At 46.1% G+C, this 22,536-nt stretch overlaps 2 protein-coding genes across 32 annotated transcripts in view; both read left to right on the plus strand.

The window, feature by feature from the left end:
• Sox6 (SRY-box transcription factor 6) overlaps nt 1–6,595 on the plus strand; it is a 559,037-nt gene extending 552,442 nt beyond the window's left edge. For all 31 annotated transcript variants that reach the window (XM_063251818.1, XM_063251830.1, XM_063251843.1 and 28 more), the window contains one exon: nt 62–6,595. In XM_063251818.1, the coding sequence (XP_063107888.1) occupies nt 62–365 (304 nt within the window). In that variant the 3' untranslated portion in view covers nt 366–6,595. The remainder of the gene's footprint in view (nt 1–61) is intronic.
• Nucleotides 6,596–20,334: 13,739 nt separating this feature from the next.
• LOC134476336 (uncharacterized) overlaps nt 20,335–22,536 on the plus strand; it is a 35,106-nt gene continuing 32,904 nt past the window's right edge. Inside the window, exon 1 of the mRNA XM_063249777.1 lies at nt 20,335–20,848. Coding sequence (XP_063105847.1) covers nt 20,335–20,848 — 514 coding nt within the window. The remainder of the gene's footprint in view (nt 20,849–22,536) is intronic.

The raw sequence follows: 22,536 nt of genomic DNA on the forward strand, positions 1-22,536 counted from the left end.
CAGAGAACTGTTATCTAAAGATATTTCCCCTCTGTCTGTTCTGTTTTCCGAATCTATACAGGCAACAGCCTCAGATTCCAATCACCACAGGAACAGGTGTTGTGTATCCCGGTGCTATCACTATGGCAACTACCACACCGTCACCTCAGATGACATCTGACTGCTCTAGCACCTCCGCCAGCCCAGAGCCCAGCCTGCCGGTCATCCAGAGCACTTACGGAATGAAGACAGACAGCGGAAGCCTGGCTGGAACCGAAATGATCAACGGAGAGGATGAGATGGAAATGTACGACGACTACGAAGATGATCCCAAATCAGACTATAGCAGTGAAAACGAAGCCCCAGAGGCTGTCAGTGCCAACTGAGGAGTTTTGTTTGCTGAATTAAAATACTCTGACATTTCACCCCCCTCCCCAACAAAAAAAGTTCTTAAAGAGCCCGCATGCATTTGTGGCTCCACAATTACATCAGCAGAATGGTCTTAATTGTTTCGTAAAGTGTGAGACAGATTAAGTTTTCCCTGATTTTTCATGAACTTGAGTTTTTTTTTTTTGTCGTTATTGTTATTGTTGTTGTTGTTTTTTAATTTAGGTGAAGACATATTAAATATGAGACACCAGGACTTGAAAACTTATCTCAACCCATAGCTGTCTTACAAGTCTTATATTTTTGTCTTTTTTTTTTTTTTTTTCATTTTGGATGTTGATAAAGGTTTAAGTTACTGTTTTAGATGGGGTTAAACATTCTCACTCAGGTATGCTGTGCCGGCCTACAGGTTGTGAATGTGTTTTTATTCTGAATTACTTTAGAAAACAACTGAGGATTTCGTGTTCTGAAACAGGACAAGTCCACGGCGTGTGCAGCTGCATGTAGAGCATATTAGAAAGGCCTCGGAATTCCATTTTTTCCCACATGTAGAGTTAAACTTTGAATGTGCCAAACTTTTTCATAACTTTTGAAAGTCTTAAAAGAGACACTGCAAAGTCTTAGACAATCTTTGGCATCTTAAAATCAAATACCACACTTGTTTTTTCCAGAAAATGGTACAGTACTCAGGAATCTGGAGACGACATATTGTAAGGAACGAACAAGGTTGCCACAGTGCATGTACCCAATCGTGTTTGCCTCTTGACGTGCCATCAGTGCGTGACGTGTTGTGACAGACACACACCAGAGCCATGCCCACGCCAGATACCGACGCGTGGTCTTCTCCTCCCGAGACCGCCCCTCACTACATCCATGAACCCTTTACCTTTCACCCTGACATTCAGTCTTAACACATTTTCTCTTAAATAATTTATTCATTCCAGAATGTCAAGGGTCCACTTACTATTTATTTAAAAACAAATTGTCGGTGGCATTAATTTAAGAATTCTCATTTTTCACCCCCCTTCCCTAAAGAACTTTATGTCCCTCGTCACCTCCTTCTCTGGCTAGATACAAAAAAATAAAATGTACATAGTGATTTTATGTCCCTAGAGCTTCTGAAAGCATTTCTGAAACAAGATACTATTAAATACCTGTGTTACTGTGTTCTTTACGATGAGGATCTATCTGGCTGCAGGGCTGCGCACTTGAGTCGACAGGTATGCCTCGAGGTTCCCTGTGACCTCGAATATTTTGCCAGAATCTCTTCCCTTAATTCAGTTTGATCTGCATCAGTGGTGTTTCCCGTAAATTCCATTCAGCAGCAAAGGTCAGCAGTGGTTGACTGCCAGGCAGGACAGTTCTGTAGCCAAGAATGAAGCCCAGGGCTTGTGGGCCACGTAGGAGTCTACAGGGAAGCCGTCATGGGTGGGCACCTTACACTGTGCTGCCCTGTCCCAGCTCGCAGGTCCTGGGAATTCTTTGCAAAATCCCCATACGTAAGAAGCTACACAATAGCCTCAAAGCAAAAATGGAGGTAAGCAGTCATGATACTTCCAGAGAATGAAAGAAAACTATAGGGAAGGAGAAGGGGGGAAGCACATTCCCTGTACGGCATGTTCCTACTGTTAACTCTGGACAACAGATAGCTCCTGGGGCAGCACACCGGCTCCTCTGGCTGACTCCCTGTGTCTGTGGCTGCATGGGTGACAGGCCTACATGCAAACAAGGTGAACGGCACTTTAAGTCAAGCAGTGCTCGGAGACTCGCTGCTGCTGGGCTAGGAGGCAGCGAGGTTCCATTCCCCAGCTCCTAACCACAGAAAGCTCTAGGGTGCCCTCGGGATCTTCCTGTAGCCAGCAAGGTTGCCTAAGTGGCGCCTCCCTCACCCAGAGTGGCTCAGTGTGGAGTGTCAGTTAATGGGACAATTCACCTCATGGGACAACCCAGAATCTGATCACCAGGACATAGGAACGGCCCCATCAGATTTCTTGAGCCATTTTGTAACTTGGAAGAAAATTGTATACCTTCATATTTATTGAAAGAGTGCTCCAGGCCATACCTAATAGCAATAAGTAGGTCTAGCCACAATGTCACTAGCTGTGTCATTAGCTGGGAGTGCTTTCTATAAGCTGTTCAAGGTACTGATAGGAATGTTTTGTTCTTAATATTGGTTGGGGATTGGAACTTTGTTCTTGTACATTTATTTCAAATGAGGAGGAGGTTATTTTTCTCAAAAAAATGAGTATTTATTGTGTCTTGCTGATTTATTCGATTACATACCTCTCCTCAGTTCAGTCTCATGTTTTTTCTCTTTCTGGCTTTGGCTTTTGCTTCCTCGCTCTTTTTTATTGTGTTGCATAGGTAGAGTGTTGTATGGCTAGCATTGTGTACGTAATTAATTTTGCACAAAAGCGAACATTTAGCAGAGTAGGTTAATTTTGTTTGTTTTTATGACCATGCCAAAATAATATTCTGGGCTGTCAGCGAACAAAGGACTATTCTTTAGGACTGAAACTTGATTTTGCTTGTAGTAAGAAAAAAAAAAAAAAAAAACGAAAAACACACACTCACAGATGTTGTTTCGTAAGTGTTATAAGCACTGGATATAAATGGTATTTTTTATCACTTCTGACTAATGTGAAACTGTTGTACAAAAACTACACGAACAAAAGTCATCTGTTTCGACTCGTGTGGGCTTGCCTCACAGTTGCCGGATTTGAGTCATTTTTATGTCTTGTTATTTCATTTATTTATGCAAAATACATGTGTGTATGAACACTTTGTTTTAGCTCCAGCTCTGCCTCAGTACTGGGGTTCAATAACTTGTAGCCATGTTCTTAAAAATGAAAGGCTATTCAGCAACGATCTGATTCTAAACTCCTCTGACATTGGCTCAGATAGTAATGCTGTATTTGAATCTAAATTTTGTGCATACGCAGTTAATTTTATTTATTAGCCAAGTTTGGCTCTAAATATCCAAGGAATTAAGAATGACAATCATAGGGATCACTTCATTTTTTTTTTTCCCAGTGGGGCTTAAACAAAGTTTTTATGACTTTACCATCTCATCTTAGATTTTTCTAATTGTGTAAATATAACATAGAAATAGAATTTATTTTTGGTTCACAAATACTTAGTAAGATATAAGTTATGTATTTCCTTTTTGTTTTCTATCCATATGTGTTGGTCCAAACTAAAAGTTGACAAGTCACTGCACTTGCTGGGGACAGCGAATCGTCAGCTGTAACAAGGACAGCATTTGTCCTACAAAACCCTCTCTTTGGGCTCTCATGCATAGAACCCACTGTCCACAGGCTCAGACTTTTCCCTTTTTATTTTCTAGAAAGCTGATGAATTGAACATATGAAATTTCTAGTACAGCTGAGAGAGTCCATTTGCTTTGAGAATTCACGTAAATCTTCTAAGATCATTCTGTGAAGCATGAATGCCATTTTAAAAACAAAACATCTGCTTCTGAGACTGGCCGTTAGTAAAAGTCCCACCATGCCAGTTACAATAAAAAAATGTCAAGTAACCCTTCTTTAGTGGCTCCCTAGTTCATAGTGTCTTTGAATCAGAGATTAAAAATTATTTTCACTTCATTCAAGAATTTACAGGATCAGGGTTTTCCTTGTCACTTGGAGTAGGGACCCTGGTAGACAATCTTCTCCCTAAAAGAAACTATGGGCCATATGGAATAGGGAAGGGAAGGGAAGGGACAAAGAAAAGAAAGAGAAGAGAAAGGACCCTGGCTTCAGGATGGCTTCCCTGTGTGCTTCCCTGTCAGATTCCAGCAGTGTCCTTTGTGGGGACATGGGGAAGCTTTGTTGTTTTCCTGATACCAGCTCAGCCCTTCGGGGGCACATCAGCTCACTGCATTTGGTATCTGATACTCTCCAGCCTTGTCCTCAGGCCTGATTTCATTTGCCAGGGTCCTGACACCAACTCACAGGCCAAGTTCTAAATTCAGGTGTGGGCTCACAATGCTACTGAGCTTGTCAAATTCTGACCTCCCTGGACATTAGCCCCACAGGTCCCTGGGGTGTTCGAAGAGGGTACGATCACCCAGGGCTAAAATTAAAGGCTGCTTTCTTTGCCTGTAAAGCCAGGCCGCTTTGAAGCATGCCCTCCTTAGCCACAAGCCCAGGCACGAGCTGAAAGCAGAGGTGGTTTGGGGGAAGCCCATCTCCCCTCAGTAAGAAGGCAGCCTGGTCATTTAAACAGCACAGCTGAAGCCGCTGCTCTCCGTTCCTTATTTTGCAAAGAATTGACCTCTACCAACTCATTAGGGAAAGGAAAAAGAATCACTTTGTAGTTTGAGACCATGAGAGAAGTCCTGTGTCAAGTGCCAACAACTGCAAAGAAATGCAGCTAGAGGAATGTATTGAAATTATTACTGGGTCTTCCGTTTCAACGAGAAAGTGACAAAAATGGTTGCTGTAGCCTTGACTGATGATGTACACATTTGTCCAAGGATTGAGTTGGCACTTAAGCTCACTTCTCGAAGTATAATAATATCATATGACCTCATTTGTCCTTTTACAAAGCACTTGCATCATTTCCTTAAGTCATCTGCCCCTGACATGTTTTATTCTTCAGTAAACAACCCCGTCTGTTGTTCTTTCTGCTGCCCTATACTACCCACCCTGCCCCTGTGCTAATATCATTGAAAATGCTGATATGCAAATACATTTCCTTTTCATCCCATCTCACCTCTTTCTCTGGGGACAGGTTGCTTTCTAAAAGCTCATGAACAAGAATTTGGAATGCTGGCACCTTTGGGGCAGGGGTAGGGCGGGGACAGAGGTAGTGCTCCCTGCAGATATTCTGCTCCCCCAAGTTCTTGGCAGTAGGAAAGCTTGACTGCAACTCCGTGACATATCTTGCTCAGCAGTTTCTTATTCCTGAAGAACCACAGCATAAAGTGAGGCCTCAGTGCTGGTGCTCTTGGAGTATGGGGAATGTGCAAATATTTAACTGTTTTGTATGCTGCACATTGCAGGTCTGCTCATGTACATTCTCCGTTTGTCTTCCTTTGTCATATGTGTTTTTGCTTTCCTGAAAGTGCAGTCTGTTGTACCCTTCTCCAGCTTGTAGCAAATTAGAATGCTTAGCATTTATGTTCATTCATTATTGTATTTGCCATGTAAAATTTTTATTATCCTAGACAAGCTTATAAGCTGTTACTACATAACTTATCTTACTGTAACTCTTTTATTTCCCAACATTGTAATTTGTTTGTGATGTATATTGTGAGATTGTATTCTATGTTAATTTAATCAGCACAATTCACTGACATGCTGGACTGACATGCTGGCTGCTGTTTCGAAGTGTAAAGTTTGTGTAGGGCTGTTGGGACGACTACAACTCCGTTGTCAAGGTACTGTGCTTTGGTTCCTATAGCAACACTGTGGGTGTGACCCTTGAGACTCTAGGGACATTGAATACACCCTCAAGCAAATTTTAACTGCAGATTTTCTTTGTAGAAATTCTATGTATAACCGCAGGTACCTACTTGGCCCATGGCTGGTAACTATTTGGGCAATTAGAAAAAAAGAAAACACAAAAAACTAGTGTCTATTGCTGCTTTGAATATGTTTGAAAGTCTGAAAATGTAAATAGTTTATCGAAAAAAAATCTTGTACAGTCCAGTGTAAAGTTTTTAAATGACCTTAAGGGTTGCTATCACATCTTTCTCACATTCTCCTCTTGGTGATGAAAAAAAAAATGTTTGCTAAGGATTAAAGAGATGGAAAGAGAGAGAGAATTGCTTCAAATTTAAACGAATGGATCATTGTTCTTAGCTTTGTTGCATACACAAACCTCTTGGATTTTGTTGTGCAGTATTGATGTGAGATAAAACTCAGCATTGAATAATCTTTCAGTGGTACTTTTCCAAGTCTTCCCCTCCTCTGCCTCATAATTAAGGGAAAGGACAAAATTGAAAGACACACTGTCTTTGTCTATCCTGGTGTATGTTGGCACCTTAGCTACTTTTTTTTTCCTTTTTGCACAAGGTGCTTTCCTGATATGTTAGACATGCCATCTTGGGTGATAATGTATATGCCATGACGGGGCTCAGGCCCGCAGGGGAGTGTCTATAAGAACTGCCTATTTATGCTCATTTACCTCAAGACTGTCCTCTCTACCCTAATCTAGTTGTCATCACTCCATCTTTTGTACTGCTGTTGACACTTACCAATTAAAGATAAATTTTGTTTTATGACCTCTGTGTCTAGCCTGGTCTGTGCCCTGCAAACTCTTCCCTCTTGGAATCTAGCAAGCCTGGGTTGGCTGCTGCTGCTGCTGGAGCCAGGGAAACTCCCAGTTTCCTGCTGTGGTTCCTGCCCCCTGGAGAGAGGACCCTGGTCCACCGGGAACCCTGCAGTCTGGGAAGATTTGCCCGCTTTCTTCATCGTGGAGCAAATGTTGCAGCAACAGGAAATGCTTGTGGATTTAGATGACAGGAACAGGAGCCAAGGTGGACTTTTGGCAAGAGAAGATGAGAGAGAGTGTCACTGCCTATCTGCCTGACTTCTTCACGGGACTTTGTTTACCAAACGCAGAGCATCACTGGCTGGGGTTCCTCCCTGCGAATCTCCAGTGCCAGCCAGCCTCCAAGCCAAGTTGTACCTGGAGTAAAACTTAGAGCCCAGTGGCTTTGCTTCTAAGGTGTTTCCACGCCACTTCCCTGTGCTCAGGAGTCTGGGGGTGGGGGTGGGGCAGACAGAAGGCTGAAGAGAGCGGGGCTCTTAAATAAGACTTGCAGAACCAGCTTTGCCAGTACTGCAGATGCCCTAGGAGCAATCAGTCCCCACCTGCAGACCGACCCAGAACTGCTAGGGTGGAGGTGGGGGATGGGTAGCATCTTTATTTTTTTTTAATGTCTTAGGAAAGACAGCCTCCCAGAAAAACCAAGAATTAGAACTTTATCCTAGGCAAGTTTGACACAAGCTGCTCTAAATTTTGAAAACCCAAGACCCTCTGTTCCTGCTCCATGGTGCAGCGTAGTCCAGTGAGCATAAAGTATTAGATAAGGAACATATGGACTTCAGAGTCACTTTGGTCTGGTTCTGTCACCGACCAGATAGCTATGTGACCTTCCAAAAGTAACTCCCCTGCACCAGACGGTTCCCCTCTGTAAGATGGGAAGCAACCCCTGCCTGTAGGGGGATTAGGGGATGACTAGCATTGGCAGGTGTAAAGCATGGAGCAGCAGGCCTGCCCTAATTTGCCTGGAATAAATGTGTCCCCTCTCTGGGACGGTCCCACTTGCCTTTTAAGTGCCACTCAAATATCACACTTTCTGGGGTCTTCCCCAGCTCACCAGTTTCCAGCTCTCCCCAGGTACTTCGAAAGAACCTCTGCCCTCTGGTTTCCCCCACTGGGATGACTCCTTTCTGTCTGTATCTTCCGTTCCACCAGGAGCTACTGAAGACAAAGGCCGTCCTTGCTCCTCCCAACTCTCAGCACAGTGCTTGGCTCACCATAAGTGCTCAGTGTTGGTTTGTGGATGGTTATGAATAGTGCCACTTTGGCCTCCCCAAGTGGCGTAAATGCTTGTGAGTATCAAGGTCTTAGACGGTAGGGTCAGCGTCATTGGAGACCCCTTAAAGTACTTCATTGGTCACGTGGGTGTTGAGCCTTAGGACATGAGACTCCAGTCGCCTTTTCTGTCTCCTCACACTAGGCCATGGAATAGGTAATTGTCCTCATTTGAATTGTGAAGACTTGCAGACAGGGCATGACCCATCCAAAATCAAAAAGATATTAATTGGCAGTGCCAGGACGCACATTTTATATCTATGTCTTCTCATTCAAAGTGGCCCCTTGATAGTCCCTGGGAATTACACATCACCAGGAAAGCCCTGGATCTGCATCTCCATTGTCATCAGCTGTTCTGTGCATCTGGGGCAAGTGGCCTCTGACAGCTCAGTCACTGCTTTCCTGGCTCAGGTTCTGCTTAGGGTCTGTCCCTGACCGAGGGCTCAGAGAGACCTTGGCCAGCAGAATTCAGAGGTGCCTCTCTCAGCTGAATGATCATTGAGTACATCAGTGAGAATATGCATGGATTTCAGGGTTCATTCTTGTGTCTGAGAGTGGGAGAGCCATAAAAGGACTGACTGCAGAGGGCATCTGAGCTAGTGCCATCTTGGTATGAGAGCCGGGTCCCATGAGGATTGTTCATCCACCTGGTTTCATGGACTCTTCTGCTGCCTCCCCTCACACACTAGGATGGCACAGTCAGGGGCTGCCCCTGGCTCTGAGGCTTTTGTCACTTACTTTCCCACTCCCAGAAGGACCTTCCTTCCACAGACCTAGATGTAGTGTGCAAGGCCATATCGGATCTGCCCCATGTCTGATTCCTTGTGCCATATGTTGTGTTGAATCTTTTGCTGAATCCACATCCTTATCCAACCATCTGGGCACATAGAAAGTGCTTAAAAATTGTATTTAAAAGAAAACCCCAAAGCCGAAAGAATGAACACTTTCTCCTCAAATTTTAAGGCAGCTTTAGTTTGATCTTCTAATTCCAAGGCTCATCTGGGACTGGTTCTTATACCTTCTGAGGCCCTTCGTCAAATCACGGCTCCTATCTAAATGCTGTCCCCATATCTGGTCACCGACAATCTTTTTTTAAAGACCAACTCAAAGTCTGTCTCCTTCAAAAAGAATACAAAACGAATATTTTATCGAACCATTGTTGTAGTCAGGGGTTGTGCAGAGAACAATTAGAATCAAGACACAGAATTTATAATATTATTTTATGATGGTCACCCAGAGTTTAACACAAGAAAGTGCAGGAAATCTATCCACAACATTACAGACCCAGAATATTCAGCCAAGGGCCTGGATCCCACAGCATGTCCTGCAGGCGTCCAGATGAAAACCTAGAGCCCATGACAATGCCTTCCATGAGTCCAACTGGAGGTCCAGAACCCGCAAGAAGGACTCATGCCAGTCTCTTCTACAGATCTGTGCTGGGAAGGCCGAAGGGTCAGCAGTGGAAGCAGCAGGCCTATGCCAGCGGGGTGAAGGAGCTGTGCTGGTAGGATGAGGGTGCTACAGTGGAGCTGAGAAGTCACACTCAAAATAAGAACCAGGGCTGCCCTGAAAAGCACCGCAGCCATCCTCAGTGACATGGAGGCCCCGAGCTCCTCCAGCAATAAGCACAGTCCAGTACATGCCAGGAAGCCAGCGTGATGAGTTTTTCCTAGAGATTCAACAGCACACATCTTCCCGTTGAAGCCAGGAAATGTTGCTCAATCTAAGGACCAGAGCTCCCCCAAAGTGCCACTCTTACCAACAAGGTCCTGAGCTCCTCCTATGACAATGTGCCTTAGATTTTCCCATGGAATTTCAATACCATAGATTTCCCATCTTTCTGCTCATATATTCTACATATATCTGTGCTATGATCACTCAAAATATCAGATTTCTCCTTGCCTAATAGCATCACTTGTTGAGAATATGTGACTCACATCAAGTCTTTTTGGGGGCTTGCTCTTCACCCCAGAGTTGCAAACTGCTTGCCTTCATTGTGAGTTTTGTACTCTGAGTTCTGTGGCATAATGCAGTATAATGTCAGTTTCCCCAAAGAAACTATTTACCATCCAGAACACAAACTCTGCGGGTTCACAAGTTCGAATAAGTCAGGGCATGCTTGAAGATGCCCCGGATCTCAGCCAGACAGCTCAAAGGCTGTGGCTGGACTGTAGCAGAGGTTTGTTTCTGCCATGTATGACAGGTGACATCAGCTGCTGGCTAGGGCTTTGCTGGGGCTGTTTCTGGGGACTCCTCAGTGTGGCTAGGTCCTCCTTACAACAAGGCAGGCGAGCAGCCAGGGAGAAAGGGCCTGGTCCTCTTTTAATGTCCTGACCTAGAATGCATGGGGCCCCTTTTCCAAGGCACATTGTTCACTGACACAGTCTCCAGCCCAACTGGAGCGAAGGGAAAACTCATTTGGAGAATGGAGAGAGATCGTACTCTGAAAACCATAAAGGACTGGCTGTGCTGCAGGGGTCTCACCTGGGAAGCCCACCCTGCAGTACTCTGGTATCCGTGAGTACTGCCCTGGAGCCCACCCAACTCCATCCCCGCTCTGCACAGAGCTCTGGCAGGGCAGGGCTCATATCTGCAGATGATATTTTTCTGGATGCTCTAACTCGAGAGGATGAAGCCTGGTTCCTTTCTGCCAACACAGGGTGTGTTACCAGGCCTAGAAGTCCCTGAAGAACAGCTGTTAGCCCGAAGTTCACAGATGTACCAGGGCACCAAGGAGCACAGAGTGAGTGGGTGGCATGCACTGCCAACATGGCCTGTGTGAAAAGTTTGGGTTTTTCCTTCCCTTTTCAGAAGCAGTCCAGAAACTTCTGGAAATGTTCAATCCCCTCGACTTCAGTATGCCTATGGGCAGTATGCCTATCGACTAAGTCAGTCAGGGTATTTGAAATAGAATTTCATCAATATTTATTTCTATAGAAGCTTGTAAAAAAATAAATAGTATTGCTAATAGGCAAAATATCAGTCTAGCCTCCTTTTTGGCAGCGGATGGCCTGTATTGATATTTCTGTCAACACTACTATTATCGATATAACATCAGATGCTTTAAAATGGCAACATTCAGAGAAGGAGCCATAAAGCACAGGCAAAAATTATTCAGCATGTTTTTCAGGCTCAGACAATAATACTCTGATGTTGTAACTATCCTATATGAACTATGTCATCAACTAAACCTCAAGGGTTAGGTTGAGAAAAACAATGTCAACCTTAACCAATTTATTAAGTTTCTGATTTTGGATTAATGTTAATCAGCTAATAGATATTATCATACATACCAGACTAGAGAAGCAAGGACAATTAGTGCATTCTTTTATTTGAATTTTGTTTGTCATTCTAATTTAAAGTGCTAAGGTTAATTTTAATAAAAGTCAGGCTCTTCATTATAAGTGTTATTACAGGAACAAGATAAGTGAGCCTGGATCTTTTTTTGTGAAATGCCAAGTGTAGAAATTAGATATATGTTTGCAAATGAAAGAAGTATTGCTCTTGTTAATAAATAACACAGGCAAGTAGGAAAATTAGATTAAAAAAAGAAATTAAAATCCAAAGAAATATGTGACCACAGAACAACATCAAGATCCTGTTCCATGGATAAGCCAACCTCTTCTCTGTGTGTTACGTTACACTGCCCTGGTTTATGCTTGAGTTAAAATATACTTAATTACAAAAAAGAACTTACATCCCACATTTTGGCTAAAAAGAAAAAACCCTTGTGAAATCCCTGAAATGCACTTATTGTCCATTTTAAAGGATTGATTCATGTAGACAAAGTACTTTGTGAGCATTGAAAATAGTAACACCTGCTACATACAGGGATCTGAGCCATTAGAGAAATAAGAAGTAAATTCCCAAGGTAACGGGTACCCACAGAGTGTTCAAGAAGGCAGGGGGTTGATGTGTCAAGATGTGTCAGCCGGGCTTCCCTGCTCTGGATGGGGCTATGGAAAATCCAAGGGGTTCTGGACCTTAAATTGTGTCAGACAAGACACACCATGGGATAAATACTGTCACTATAAATACAGCCCGAGAACCCAGATCATTTTTCAGGCTGTTGAATTCCAACTGCCTGCCAAACTGAGTGTGATATCTGGGACTCTTTATTTTTGCAACTCTGCCTTGAGGGGTGGCGAAATTCCAATTAATTTAAACAAGAAAGTCTGGGAAGTGAGGACCACAAGAGTTAAATTGTCCAATCAAAGCTTGGAACTGAAGTTAATTTCACAAATTTTAATATGACGTTAGGAGGAAATTAAATTTAACCTGACATCTCATTCGACTCCACAATAATGATAGACTAAAAAAACACAAGGCCTGTTAAACAAGGTGGAATAATGATTGAATTCTCTGCTGCCATAGTGGGCGTCTGACTGCTCAGCTAGGTGAATCCCCTCCAGTTTGCTCAGTCGCCGTGTAGTGGGTGGGTAATTCAGAGATCCCAGAAATAAAACAAATACCCACAAAACTTCAGTGAGGTCAAACAGCAGTATTTAGTTTTTATTGGCTATAAATGACTAAACCCCAATTTAAATAGCTTATGCAGCAAAAAGGGATTTAGTGGTTTACCCAACCTAAAGGACAGGACAAGCAGGGTGTCAGACCTAGCTGAACACAGGTGTTCAAACAGCGGTGTGAAGACTGGCTCTCCGCCTCTGGGGTCTGCCCTGGTTGGTTTGCTCCAGGCAGCCTTTTTCGGAGATATGTCCCTTTGCAGTCACACACCTATACTCTCTTGGGTTTAAATTCACCAGCAAGAAGGCTCCTCTTTCTTGATGTTTCCTCCAAACAAAACAAAACTGAGTCTCTTTGCCTTGCTTGGGTCACATGACTTTGGCTGAACCAGTCACAGAGATCCAGGAAATGGAACCAGATCAACTATCTCTATAATAACTGAGTTGACCCCAGTAGGAACAGTTCCCCAGCAGGAGGGTGCTGGGCAGTGCACCTCAGAGCTCCTACACAGGACAGGCACTATGTTGAAAAGGAGCTGGAAAGCCATTTGGCAATTTGAAGTCGCCGAAAGTTCTGATGAATTGGTCTGGGATGGCAACCTGGGCTTGGGGTGTTTTAAAAGCTGCCAGGTCCTAAGGTGATTCAGAGAGCAAGCAGTTAAAGTTAAGAATCACAGGAGCAGAGGTTCAGAGATTGGGGAGGGAATGGGGGAAAGTGTATGAGGACGGAAACAAGGTAGGGGGCACAATTTGCCAAATGGGGAATACTGACTCCGCACCTACACTGCTGTGTATGGGTCAGCTAGTCATTCAACTTCTCCAAGCCTTGTCTTTGACATCTGTAAAATGAGATTAAGACTATTTACCCTCACAGTGCTGTGAAGATTATGTGATAATTTTCACTGATTTGTTTATTCTATTATATACCTGCCATTTATTTGAAAGCCCAGGATAACCTACCTGTGCCGAGGATAGATTAAGGTGCCTGCACCTTCAGAGCTGACACAACAGTGTAAGAGCCAGACACGAAATAAATGCATAATGTGATTTCAGAGGACAAACAAAATCACAAAAAAGGCAAAGAAGAATGGGGGGATGAGCAGGTTTGAGAGAGTGAATGGGGAATTGCTTCTGTGGAGGAGACATTTAGGGAGTAGTGAACAGTGAGAAAGATGCAGCCACACAGAATTCTAGGCAGAAGCAGCAGCACAGAACAGAGCTTCCGGCCTCCTATCTGGTGGCTGTCACCCTGTCTGGCAGCGGTGCAAGGGCAGCGTCAGGAAGCAGTGAATTCCGTGCAGTTCCCACTTGGGCTGTGATATCTGAGGAGCCTCCATCTTCGTCTCACACTGGAGCAGAGAAGGGTAGCCTCCACCTTGGGTGTGACTGGAGAGGATCTAGATTCTTCCTAAAAGACTGGCAGCCCATTCCTCTGATTCAGCCTTACCTTCGCTTACACTTCCGGGGCGTTAATGGTGATTCCTGAGCCTGGCACCTGTGAAGCTGAAGAGATTCCGTCACAGAAGTCAGTTTGGCCCCGTGTCTCCCTGTTGCTGGTGGAGAGCTCGGTTCTCGTTAGGCTCACTGTCAGCTGCCCACTGACTAAGGTCTTGGTGCTGAGGGCTCTCCGCTGCTCTCTTTGTCCTCTGGATTTATGCCTTCAAAAATACCCTTTAATAATATTTCAGGAGGAAGCTGGGCTGCAGTGTATATGCTCAGGCTGAGGTTTTTAGCTGTCCTCAGACTCCTTAGTGGAGTTTTCAAAAGGTAAAGATTTTGCATTTCTTGTGTACATAGTAGGCTAGATACAGGGCTAGGTGTTTTTTTATCTACACTGTTGAAATAATCTTTATGCCAGTGAACACCTTGGTTAACAAAAGTTTTAGAGAGAGGAATTAATCTAATGACGATTGAATTCAATTTAGAAGTAGTTGATTAAATAGACATTCTATGCTGAAAATAGGTGAGTTAATGTCAGCAGTCATCGAACCTGAAATGGGAGTCACCTTAGTCCTTTTTGATGCCCTTGGTATATCCTGCGGCCTTCATCTCCTCTGTATTTTTTAACCAGGCCCTTCATCCTCCAGATAATCTTGCCTTGTTTGCAATTTTGAAATATCTTTGCTGGCAATTGCAGTCATGACTGCAGTCCAGCGCCCTGTCTCTAGCTGAGATGCTTTTTCCAAAATGCACAAACGTGGTCACTTCAGCTTTTGTTGCAAACCTACGAGTCACAGCCCGACACCAATGTCCAGCATGGCTGCACACAGGCATGTCGCTAATTCATCTCCAGGCCCTCAGTGCTTAGTGACAGGCCAGCATCCTACCTAGCGTCCTTAAATGTTTACTGAACAGTACTAAGCATAGGCCAAGCCACATCACATTGCACCACTTCAGTGGACTGGAATCCAGATGTGGATGATTCCCTATTTCCAGAAAGCTTTTCCTTTGGGAGCACTGGTGATGTCCCTTGACTACAAGCTTCCTTTCCTTGGCCTCTGGGTGCCCCGATTGAGGTTCCTCCTCCCCTTTTCCTCTTTGCCCTCTTGGACTTTTGTCTTTGGTCTTTTCTTTCCCCATCTTTAGAAAAAAGGCAAAACTTGGTATTTCACCCAAATTCCAGGAGGGTGGAAAGAGAAGGTACAGCAAAAGTGGGACACTCCCTTCCCAGCTATCTTGGGGCAGCCTCAGACACTTAGCCCAGCTTTCTGTTTTGAACCTTCCAGAGTTCTCCACAGATTTATCCTTCTCTGTGGCAGCAGTTGACTAGATCGTTTGGAGAAGTGAGAAAGAAAGACTGGGGAAAAAAGTTTATTTGCTTTTAGCATTACCCATATAGTATTAGGTGGGAATTTCCAAGAAATTATGTGGCGGTGATGTTATAACTTTCACACGATGGCTGGAAGCAACATTATAAAAATATTGCCTAACACAACTCCATATGGACATATGAAATTTCATTCCATTTTATACATGTAATTAAGTGGGCCACATAATGAAGTACTGTGTGTGCGGAGGCAGATGCCTTCTGTAGGTGAAAGATGCCCAGAGAGGGAAAAGACCGTCATTTTAAAGGGAGAATAATCAAGCAAGGGTGGCTGAAAATTATTACATTTTATCCTCCAAACAGTTTAAATTTGATGGATTTACCCCCGGACCCCCAACACTAATTTTCTGGTTGTAAGCAAGACAAATACATTTAGTATCCTCCTGCCAAAATACCCTCCCACCCTGTCTACTAAAGGTAATGGACAGAAAAAGTTCTGAGCTTTGAATCAGACAGAGCTGGGTTCAAATTCCAGATTGCCACTTACTAGAAGAAGGACCTCGGTTAAGCTGCTGAGCCTGTGCTGCTCAAAACATAGCCCCAAACCAGCCAGTAGTAGCATTGGGAACTGGTTGGAAATTCTAGGCCAAGGTGCCACCCAGATAAACTGGCTCATCTCTGAGGATGGGCCCAGGAATCTGCAATCCTACTTACCCTCCAGGTGACACTGAGTGAGGACGACTATCTCAGATGATCCCAGTCCCAATTTCCTTCCCGGTAAGCAAAGCTTTTAAGGTAGAAAATACTAAGCAGCAAAAGCAGGAGGATGGAATGCTTGGCACAACCAGATCCAGAGGTAGAACTACGTCCTAGTGAGGCTGGATCCAGCACCTCAAGTCCTTTTACCCAGGATCCCCAACATCCTGGCGTAAGGGGGCTCCTTAGGGAAGTTGGGTGGAGGCTTAGAATAACGAGGCTTCGCATACCTGAGGTTTAGAACAGAGCGCCCTCTGCGTCTCTATGAGCAGCAAACTCCGAGGAGGCCAGGCGTGTGCGGAGGCCCTGTGTTAGGCCGGTCTGTGCGCTGCAGACATCATCCTGCTACCAGCTCCTGCCCCGTGCTTCGCTTCTTCACTTCTGAACATGCTATTCTGTTTTTCAAAAAACGTCCTTTTCTGCCAAGGGGCATTGGGGAACTTCTGTTTGTCATTCAAACGACTTGGGCAGGGTCTATTTCCAGACTTTCTGCTGCTCCTTGGCCAGGGATGATCTCACTTCATTTGTGCTCCCAAGCAAGGCCTCCTTCCAGCACTCTTCCCTCTGCACTGGGACAGGTGTAGGAGATCGGCCTCCCACGCTAAGCAGGGAGTAAGTCCAGCGCACAGCCCTCGGCTCCTCGTGCGAACACCTCTAGTGCCGGTACAAGACCTGGCTCGCTCAGGCTCTGGAGCGGAAGTGGCCGTTCTTGGAAATGTGGGTCTCCCAGAAGGGTGATCCCAGCTAACACTGCGCAGGACACAGACTGTCACCACACCCTGCCTTGCAGCCGCCCTGGAGCTCGTGAAAACCACTGAGTCCACATCCGCTTTAAGAGCCCTGTGGTCACCACGACTGGAGCAGTGTAGCCCCATGGACTTTCTGCACGGAGAATAAGGCCTGCATCGATCCACACGGGGCCTAGCCACACGTGACCGCTGGGCACGGGAAATGTGCCCATGAGGCCGAGGAACTGATGCTTATTTTACTGAATTTAAATTTAAATAGGCACAGGCTGCTGGTGGCCACTGTACTGTAGCACACATACAAGCATGTTTGGGGCCATCAGACAACCCTTGCCACAGGCTTCACGTTAGGCTCCATGCTGCCTGTCCTTGGGGCCACCTTCACATTCCTGGGGCTGCCTGGACCTCAAGTCTCAAGAGAGACCAGGAAGAGACCAACAGCTGGAGGAAACCAGGTTTGAATTCTGCCAGGAGATGTTCGCATCCCTAATCTGTCCTTGAGAATCTCTTGCTCCTTTTCTCCCTCCCAGGCACACCCTTTCTTCCAGGTCCTGTGGGAACTTGGGGACTCACAGAGGCTCCTATCCAAGCAGTGCCTGTGAGGGTGGTCAGTGACTTCTGGGGGTGACAGCAGGCTCCTGTGGGTGGGTGGACAGGAAGTTATCTGGTCTGAGCCCCTGGCTAGCACTCTGGGACAGATGGGTATCGGAGCTGCTGGGAAAAAGCTTTTTCCATCAAGGCCTCCCAGCCATCTGTGCCCATATAAGCCCATGTCTGGATACCCCATCCTCCACAGGTCGGTCCCGGCCTCTCTGGCCAGGGTCCCCTTTGAAAACCAAGAGACTGAGCCAAGCAGAAAGATGATGGGGGAGAAAGCGGAACTCATGGGGGCTGGCTGGGGGAGGGGCTGGGCTAGAGGTCAGAGAGCTGGGAGGCGGACAGCAGCACACTGACAGACAGACAAAGTTATAGTGGGAGCTCCAAGTGAGTGAGGAGGGCAAAGCTCAATTCCAAGAGGCCAGTGACTGTGATAATAGCTTTTGAGGGAAATAAGAGAAAATCAGGATCACAATAAATGCATGTATTGTACGAATAAGCACATACTATTTGAAATCTGAAAACATGAAGTGTGTCTCTCAGAATGAATGTTCTATCAGTTCTGTGTCCTGTGACTACCCCAGACGTTATAGGTCCAGCTTAGATGAGGTTAGTGGAACAGGGTTCTGTCTGGCTCCGCAGGAGGAGGACCCTGCTGCATTAGAATTGCCTGCCGGGTTACAAAACAGGAAAGATGCAACATGGGCATTACTGATTTGCCATCTCTGTCTGGGGAAAGCTTTGCCTATAGTAGACCTTCAAGACTCGGTGTGGGCAGAGTGTCTTGGTTTTAATCATCTTTATTGGAAGGAAGGAGGAGAACCACCACTTACAAACACAATTGCCATCTTAGGAGGGGGGATCCAAGTTCTTGAAAAATCTCTTTGAGCCTAAAGTAAGTAGAAGGAGGAAATAATAAAGATAAATAATAAAGAAAATCGATAAAATAGAAAACAGACAAGCAATAGAGAAAGATCAATGAGGCCATAAACCGGTTCCTTGAAAAGATCAATAGAATTGATAAACCTCTAATGAGACTGAACAAGAGAAAAGGAGAGAATAGGAAAGTTATAAATGAAAAATGAAAAAGAGCAAGTATATTATAGAAATATTATGGAAAGTCTCTTACACTTTTGGTGAATAAATTTGAAATCTTAGATGAAGAACATGCATTTTTAAAAAATTATCAAACTGACTCAAAATTTATGGTGGGGAACATGAATAGTTTCATATCTTTAAAATAAATTGACTTTGTAACTAAAAACCTTTACCCAAAGCTAAGTCCATCATCTAGGGTATTGTTGGTAAACTCTTCAATATTACAGGGAAAAACCCCACAAAACTTACCCAGCTTGTGTGAAGAGTTTGGCATTACCCTGATATAAGGTGAAATCAGTTGTTTCAGAGCTGTGTGGCCTTAGGTTAACTGGATGCCATCTCAAAAAAGGAAAGAAAAAGTACAGACCACTATTCTTCATGGGTACAAACACAAGAATCCTTAATATTATGTAAACAAATCAAATCTGAAAACATATAAACAGAGTTTATTCCAGGTCAAGGTTAGTTTAATAGTTTACTAGCGATGAATATAACTCACACACTAGAACTAGAGAGGAAAGTCGTGTGAGTATCTCAATAGACGTAGAAAAAGGATTCAACCCCATACTTGATACCATTGCTTAGTGAACTAGAAGTAGATGTGAACTTCTGCAGTTGATGAAGGACATCTAGGCAAAGCCTGTAGTTAACATCAGATCTTGCAGTACACTGTGGAGCTCAGTTGGTGAGGGAGGAACGTTCTGAGGCCACGAGAGCTGAACTGACACCGCATGACAGGACGGAGCCATCCCGGGACACAGCTGAGGGACAAGGTCCATTCTACCGTCTGGCCGAGCGGATGTTTGCCCAAGGTCCTTCCAGGTCATGGGTGATGTGTGGATGGGACCCAGCACTCCTGGTGCCTGTCAGTTCCAAGGCACGATGGTCTGGCGTGGTTGCAGGAAGTGGCTGTGCCTCCTGCATTATTGTCAATCTGGGTGAGAGCTAAGAGTTCCTGGAGAGAACAGAGAAACTTCCATTTTGATACACTGTGTAATATCATCCTTTCTGTGATTTACTTGTCAGGATGGTTTGTTACATCTATTTTCCAGCTCAGGGAAGGAGCGGACGGGACTTGTCCAAGGTCACATAGCTCGTAAGTCAACTCATATCCAAGTTTGTCTATCTCTGAAGTCACTGCTGTCAGCCAGCTGCTACGAGGCTCTTGGTGATTAGAAATGATCAGTTCCTTCCTTTGCAGTGTGTTGGCTGATTGATCACTTGTATCTTGCAGACGTGGAGAAAAGGGAAGATGTGATTAGTAATGTTACAGTGACAGCACAATGCGGTGGCCTCTGGTCTCCCCGGAGGCTGGACCTTCTCTTCCCATCAACATTCCCCACAGCTCCCAGCCTCAATATGTGCATATTTGAAATGAGAAAATAGCTCTGGCCAACTCGCTTGATGTGCTACGGTGATACACATTTTTAAAAATGGAGAGCCTATAAAAATGAGATGCTTCCCATTGGCTGTGAACTGCAAATCCTGCCACCTGAAGCAAACTATCCGCCCGGAAGTGAGGTGCGCCATTGGCTAGGGCCCTGGCACCTTGGGTTTCTGTGTCCTGCCCAGCGCATACCAGGTGCTGTTTCTGCCCTGTTAGTTTCCTAGCTCTCTGGGTCTCAGCTTTCTTATCTGTAAAATGTGAGTGATTATGTTATTGTCCAGGGCCAGCCGTTGAACCTGAAAAGGTTGCTAGCCATGTTTTAATGGTGTGTGCTTTACCTATTTGCTCTTTGTTCAGTTCGTGGCCAAGGATGGGGTGGTTAAAGGTTTGCCCAAAACAAGGAGACTCTTTGGGGGCCTGAATCAGGATTGCACGGTTATTCTAGCCATGTTTCAGATCTGGGCCCTGGACAGCAGCCTGGGTGACCCTCTCTGGGGCTTGCTGGTCGAAGTGGTCGGGTAATGAAATGCGTGGAACACAGTGCAATGCTGGGCGCACAATACGTGCCCAGCAGAACACTGTAGGGGAGCCCAGAGCTGGCAGATGCATAGGCCGCTGCCCCGCTCCTGCTCTCGGGTCGCAGGTCTGGCAGGCCTTGCCCCCACCTCGAGAAGAGCCCTGCTTTTCCAAACGGGAGACACCGAGCCCCTGGCTGACAGCGATCCTGCTTCCCGCCCAAAGGTGGCTGGTTTGGCTGCCGAGTTCCCCGAAAATTGGTTCCGCGTGTTGCCGACATCAGGCCCGAACGTTTGCTCAGCACACAGCCGTGAGGGCCCTCCGGGGAGGCTGAAATCCCACACCGCCCGCCATCCGCCCCCAGCCGCAGCCTGCCAAGCCGCTGTCCGCAGCCAGCTCCCGGCCAAGCGCCGGCAGCGCGGGGCGCGAGCGCAGGGCCTGATCCCCGCGACCCCGCCCGGGCCGCCCGGCCCCCCAGGCGGGGGCCCTCTCGCCACCTGGCGGCTGCCTGCGGAACTGCACCGCCATGGCAGCCTTGTGGCCCGGGACCCGGAGGGCTCGATCCATCCCAGAGGCTCCGCCCATTCCAGGAACTCCCAGGGTAAGGAAATGTGGTTCGAAGGCTGAGCTATTTTTAAACCGCAGCGCTCGCCATGCAGATGTTCTGCTGATGGCTGACGTTCCCAGCCCGGGAGAGGAGCTGTGCTTTTAACCAGAGGCAGATGCCTGGGGGGCGTAGTTCGCAGGGGGCAGGGCCAGTCTATGCCAGGTGGGAGCCCTGGCAGCAGAGCCCACTGGCCACTCTGAGGCTGAGGTTTTCCCTGGGCGAGGAGTCTGGCCTTGGCTGGTTTCTGAGGAGCTATGGTGCCCAGGCCCCTCTGGTGGGACTAGAGGAGCCTTAGAGGGCGGAGGGGAGGCCAGTGGTACGCAGTAGTCATTCAACGATTATCATTCTGATAGTCAGCAACCTTTGCCCAGAGAGGTGCTGTTTTGACTACAAAGGGTAAGCACAATTTTCCTGATTTTCTTTATGAGGAAATGAAATCCAGACCATCACAATCCTTATCCAAGGTTACCTAGATAGAAAAGACTTCAGAGTTTTCAGATTGCCCAATAGATCTGAACTCTGAGCAGATACCCAAGTTTCCATAGCCTCCAGGCACTATAAGGGCCATTCAGGAGGTGCTATTTCCTCCCCTGCAAGCTGAAGTCTTTCTAGCCTGGTCTTTGTCCTCCTCCTCTTCCTTTTCCTCCCCCTGTTCCTCCTTGTCCTCTCCCTCTATGTATCTGCTTTTCTCTAGCCAGTTCTCCTCGGACAGCCTGGAGTTGGGCCAGCCCTGTGCCACATCCATGGGTTTTTTCTCCGGGTACTTTTCACATTTGCCACCATCTCAGTGGACTCTGATCCCCAATCTGCTGACCTCTGAACTACTGTCCTCTCCTGCATCCCACTCTCTCTGTTACTTGAGCCACTTGAAGCCGAGCAGAACTGTGGTATATAAGGTGGATTCAAAGCAAGAAAAAACTGGATTTCCAAGGACTCTGAGGTCTCCTTTAGGGAATGGCTGTCTCCAAATAAGGCAAGGCCATCTGGGACTCCTGCCAATCAGGCCTGTGAGGTCAGGGAAGGCTCAGTGGTGGTGATGGCAGAGGTGGCCAGAGGAGGACCAGATTGAGTTTTGAGAAAGGAGTCCCACTTGACAGGGCTCAGGGGATTACACAGCTGGGCCAGGAACACAGCAGGAGGACCACCATGAAAGGTCATGAAAGATTCATGTCTCCTATGGGCTTCTAAGTCATCCTGGACTGGAAGCAGGCAGCACCCAGGGGGCTCAGCCTTTACCTGCCCTGGAAGCTGGGCAGCAAATAAGGTCATTTGGAATGACAACAGATGGGAGGTTTCTTACCCTACTGTCTTGACAACTGATGGCTGCCTTGGATTCCTGGCTGGCCCTTTGGTTCCCTGAGGAACCAAGTTCTGACTTAAATCCCTTTAGCTGGCTTAGTCCCTTAGAGTCAAGCTCTGGCCGCCCCCAACCCCACTGTCTCTCCAGTTGTACCTGAGCCTGGCCTGGATGCCCACACACTGCCCGCCACCCGAGTGTCAAGAGCGCCTGACACCTATACCTTAGCCAAACTGGGTCACAGCCAGAGCCCTAGTTAGCCCCCATCTCCCTACCCACATGGACTTCTTTCCTCTTCCTCTAGTTCTGGGTCTTAGTGTCTCAGCTTGCTTTGTGCCCAAGAATGGCTTTGAGAGGCCTTGAACACTGAGCCACAGTCCTTCTG

Source organism: Cavia porcellus, unplaced genomic scaffold, assembly GCF_034190915.1.
Source record: "Cavia porcellus strain 051 isolate PalLab524CR breed Dunkin Hartley unplaced genomic scaffold, mCavPor4.1 scaffold_6, whole genome shotgun sequence".
In the NCBI taxonomy this organism is placed as follows: Eukaryota; Metazoa; Chordata; class Mammalia; order Rodentia; family Caviidae; genus Cavia; species Cavia porcellus.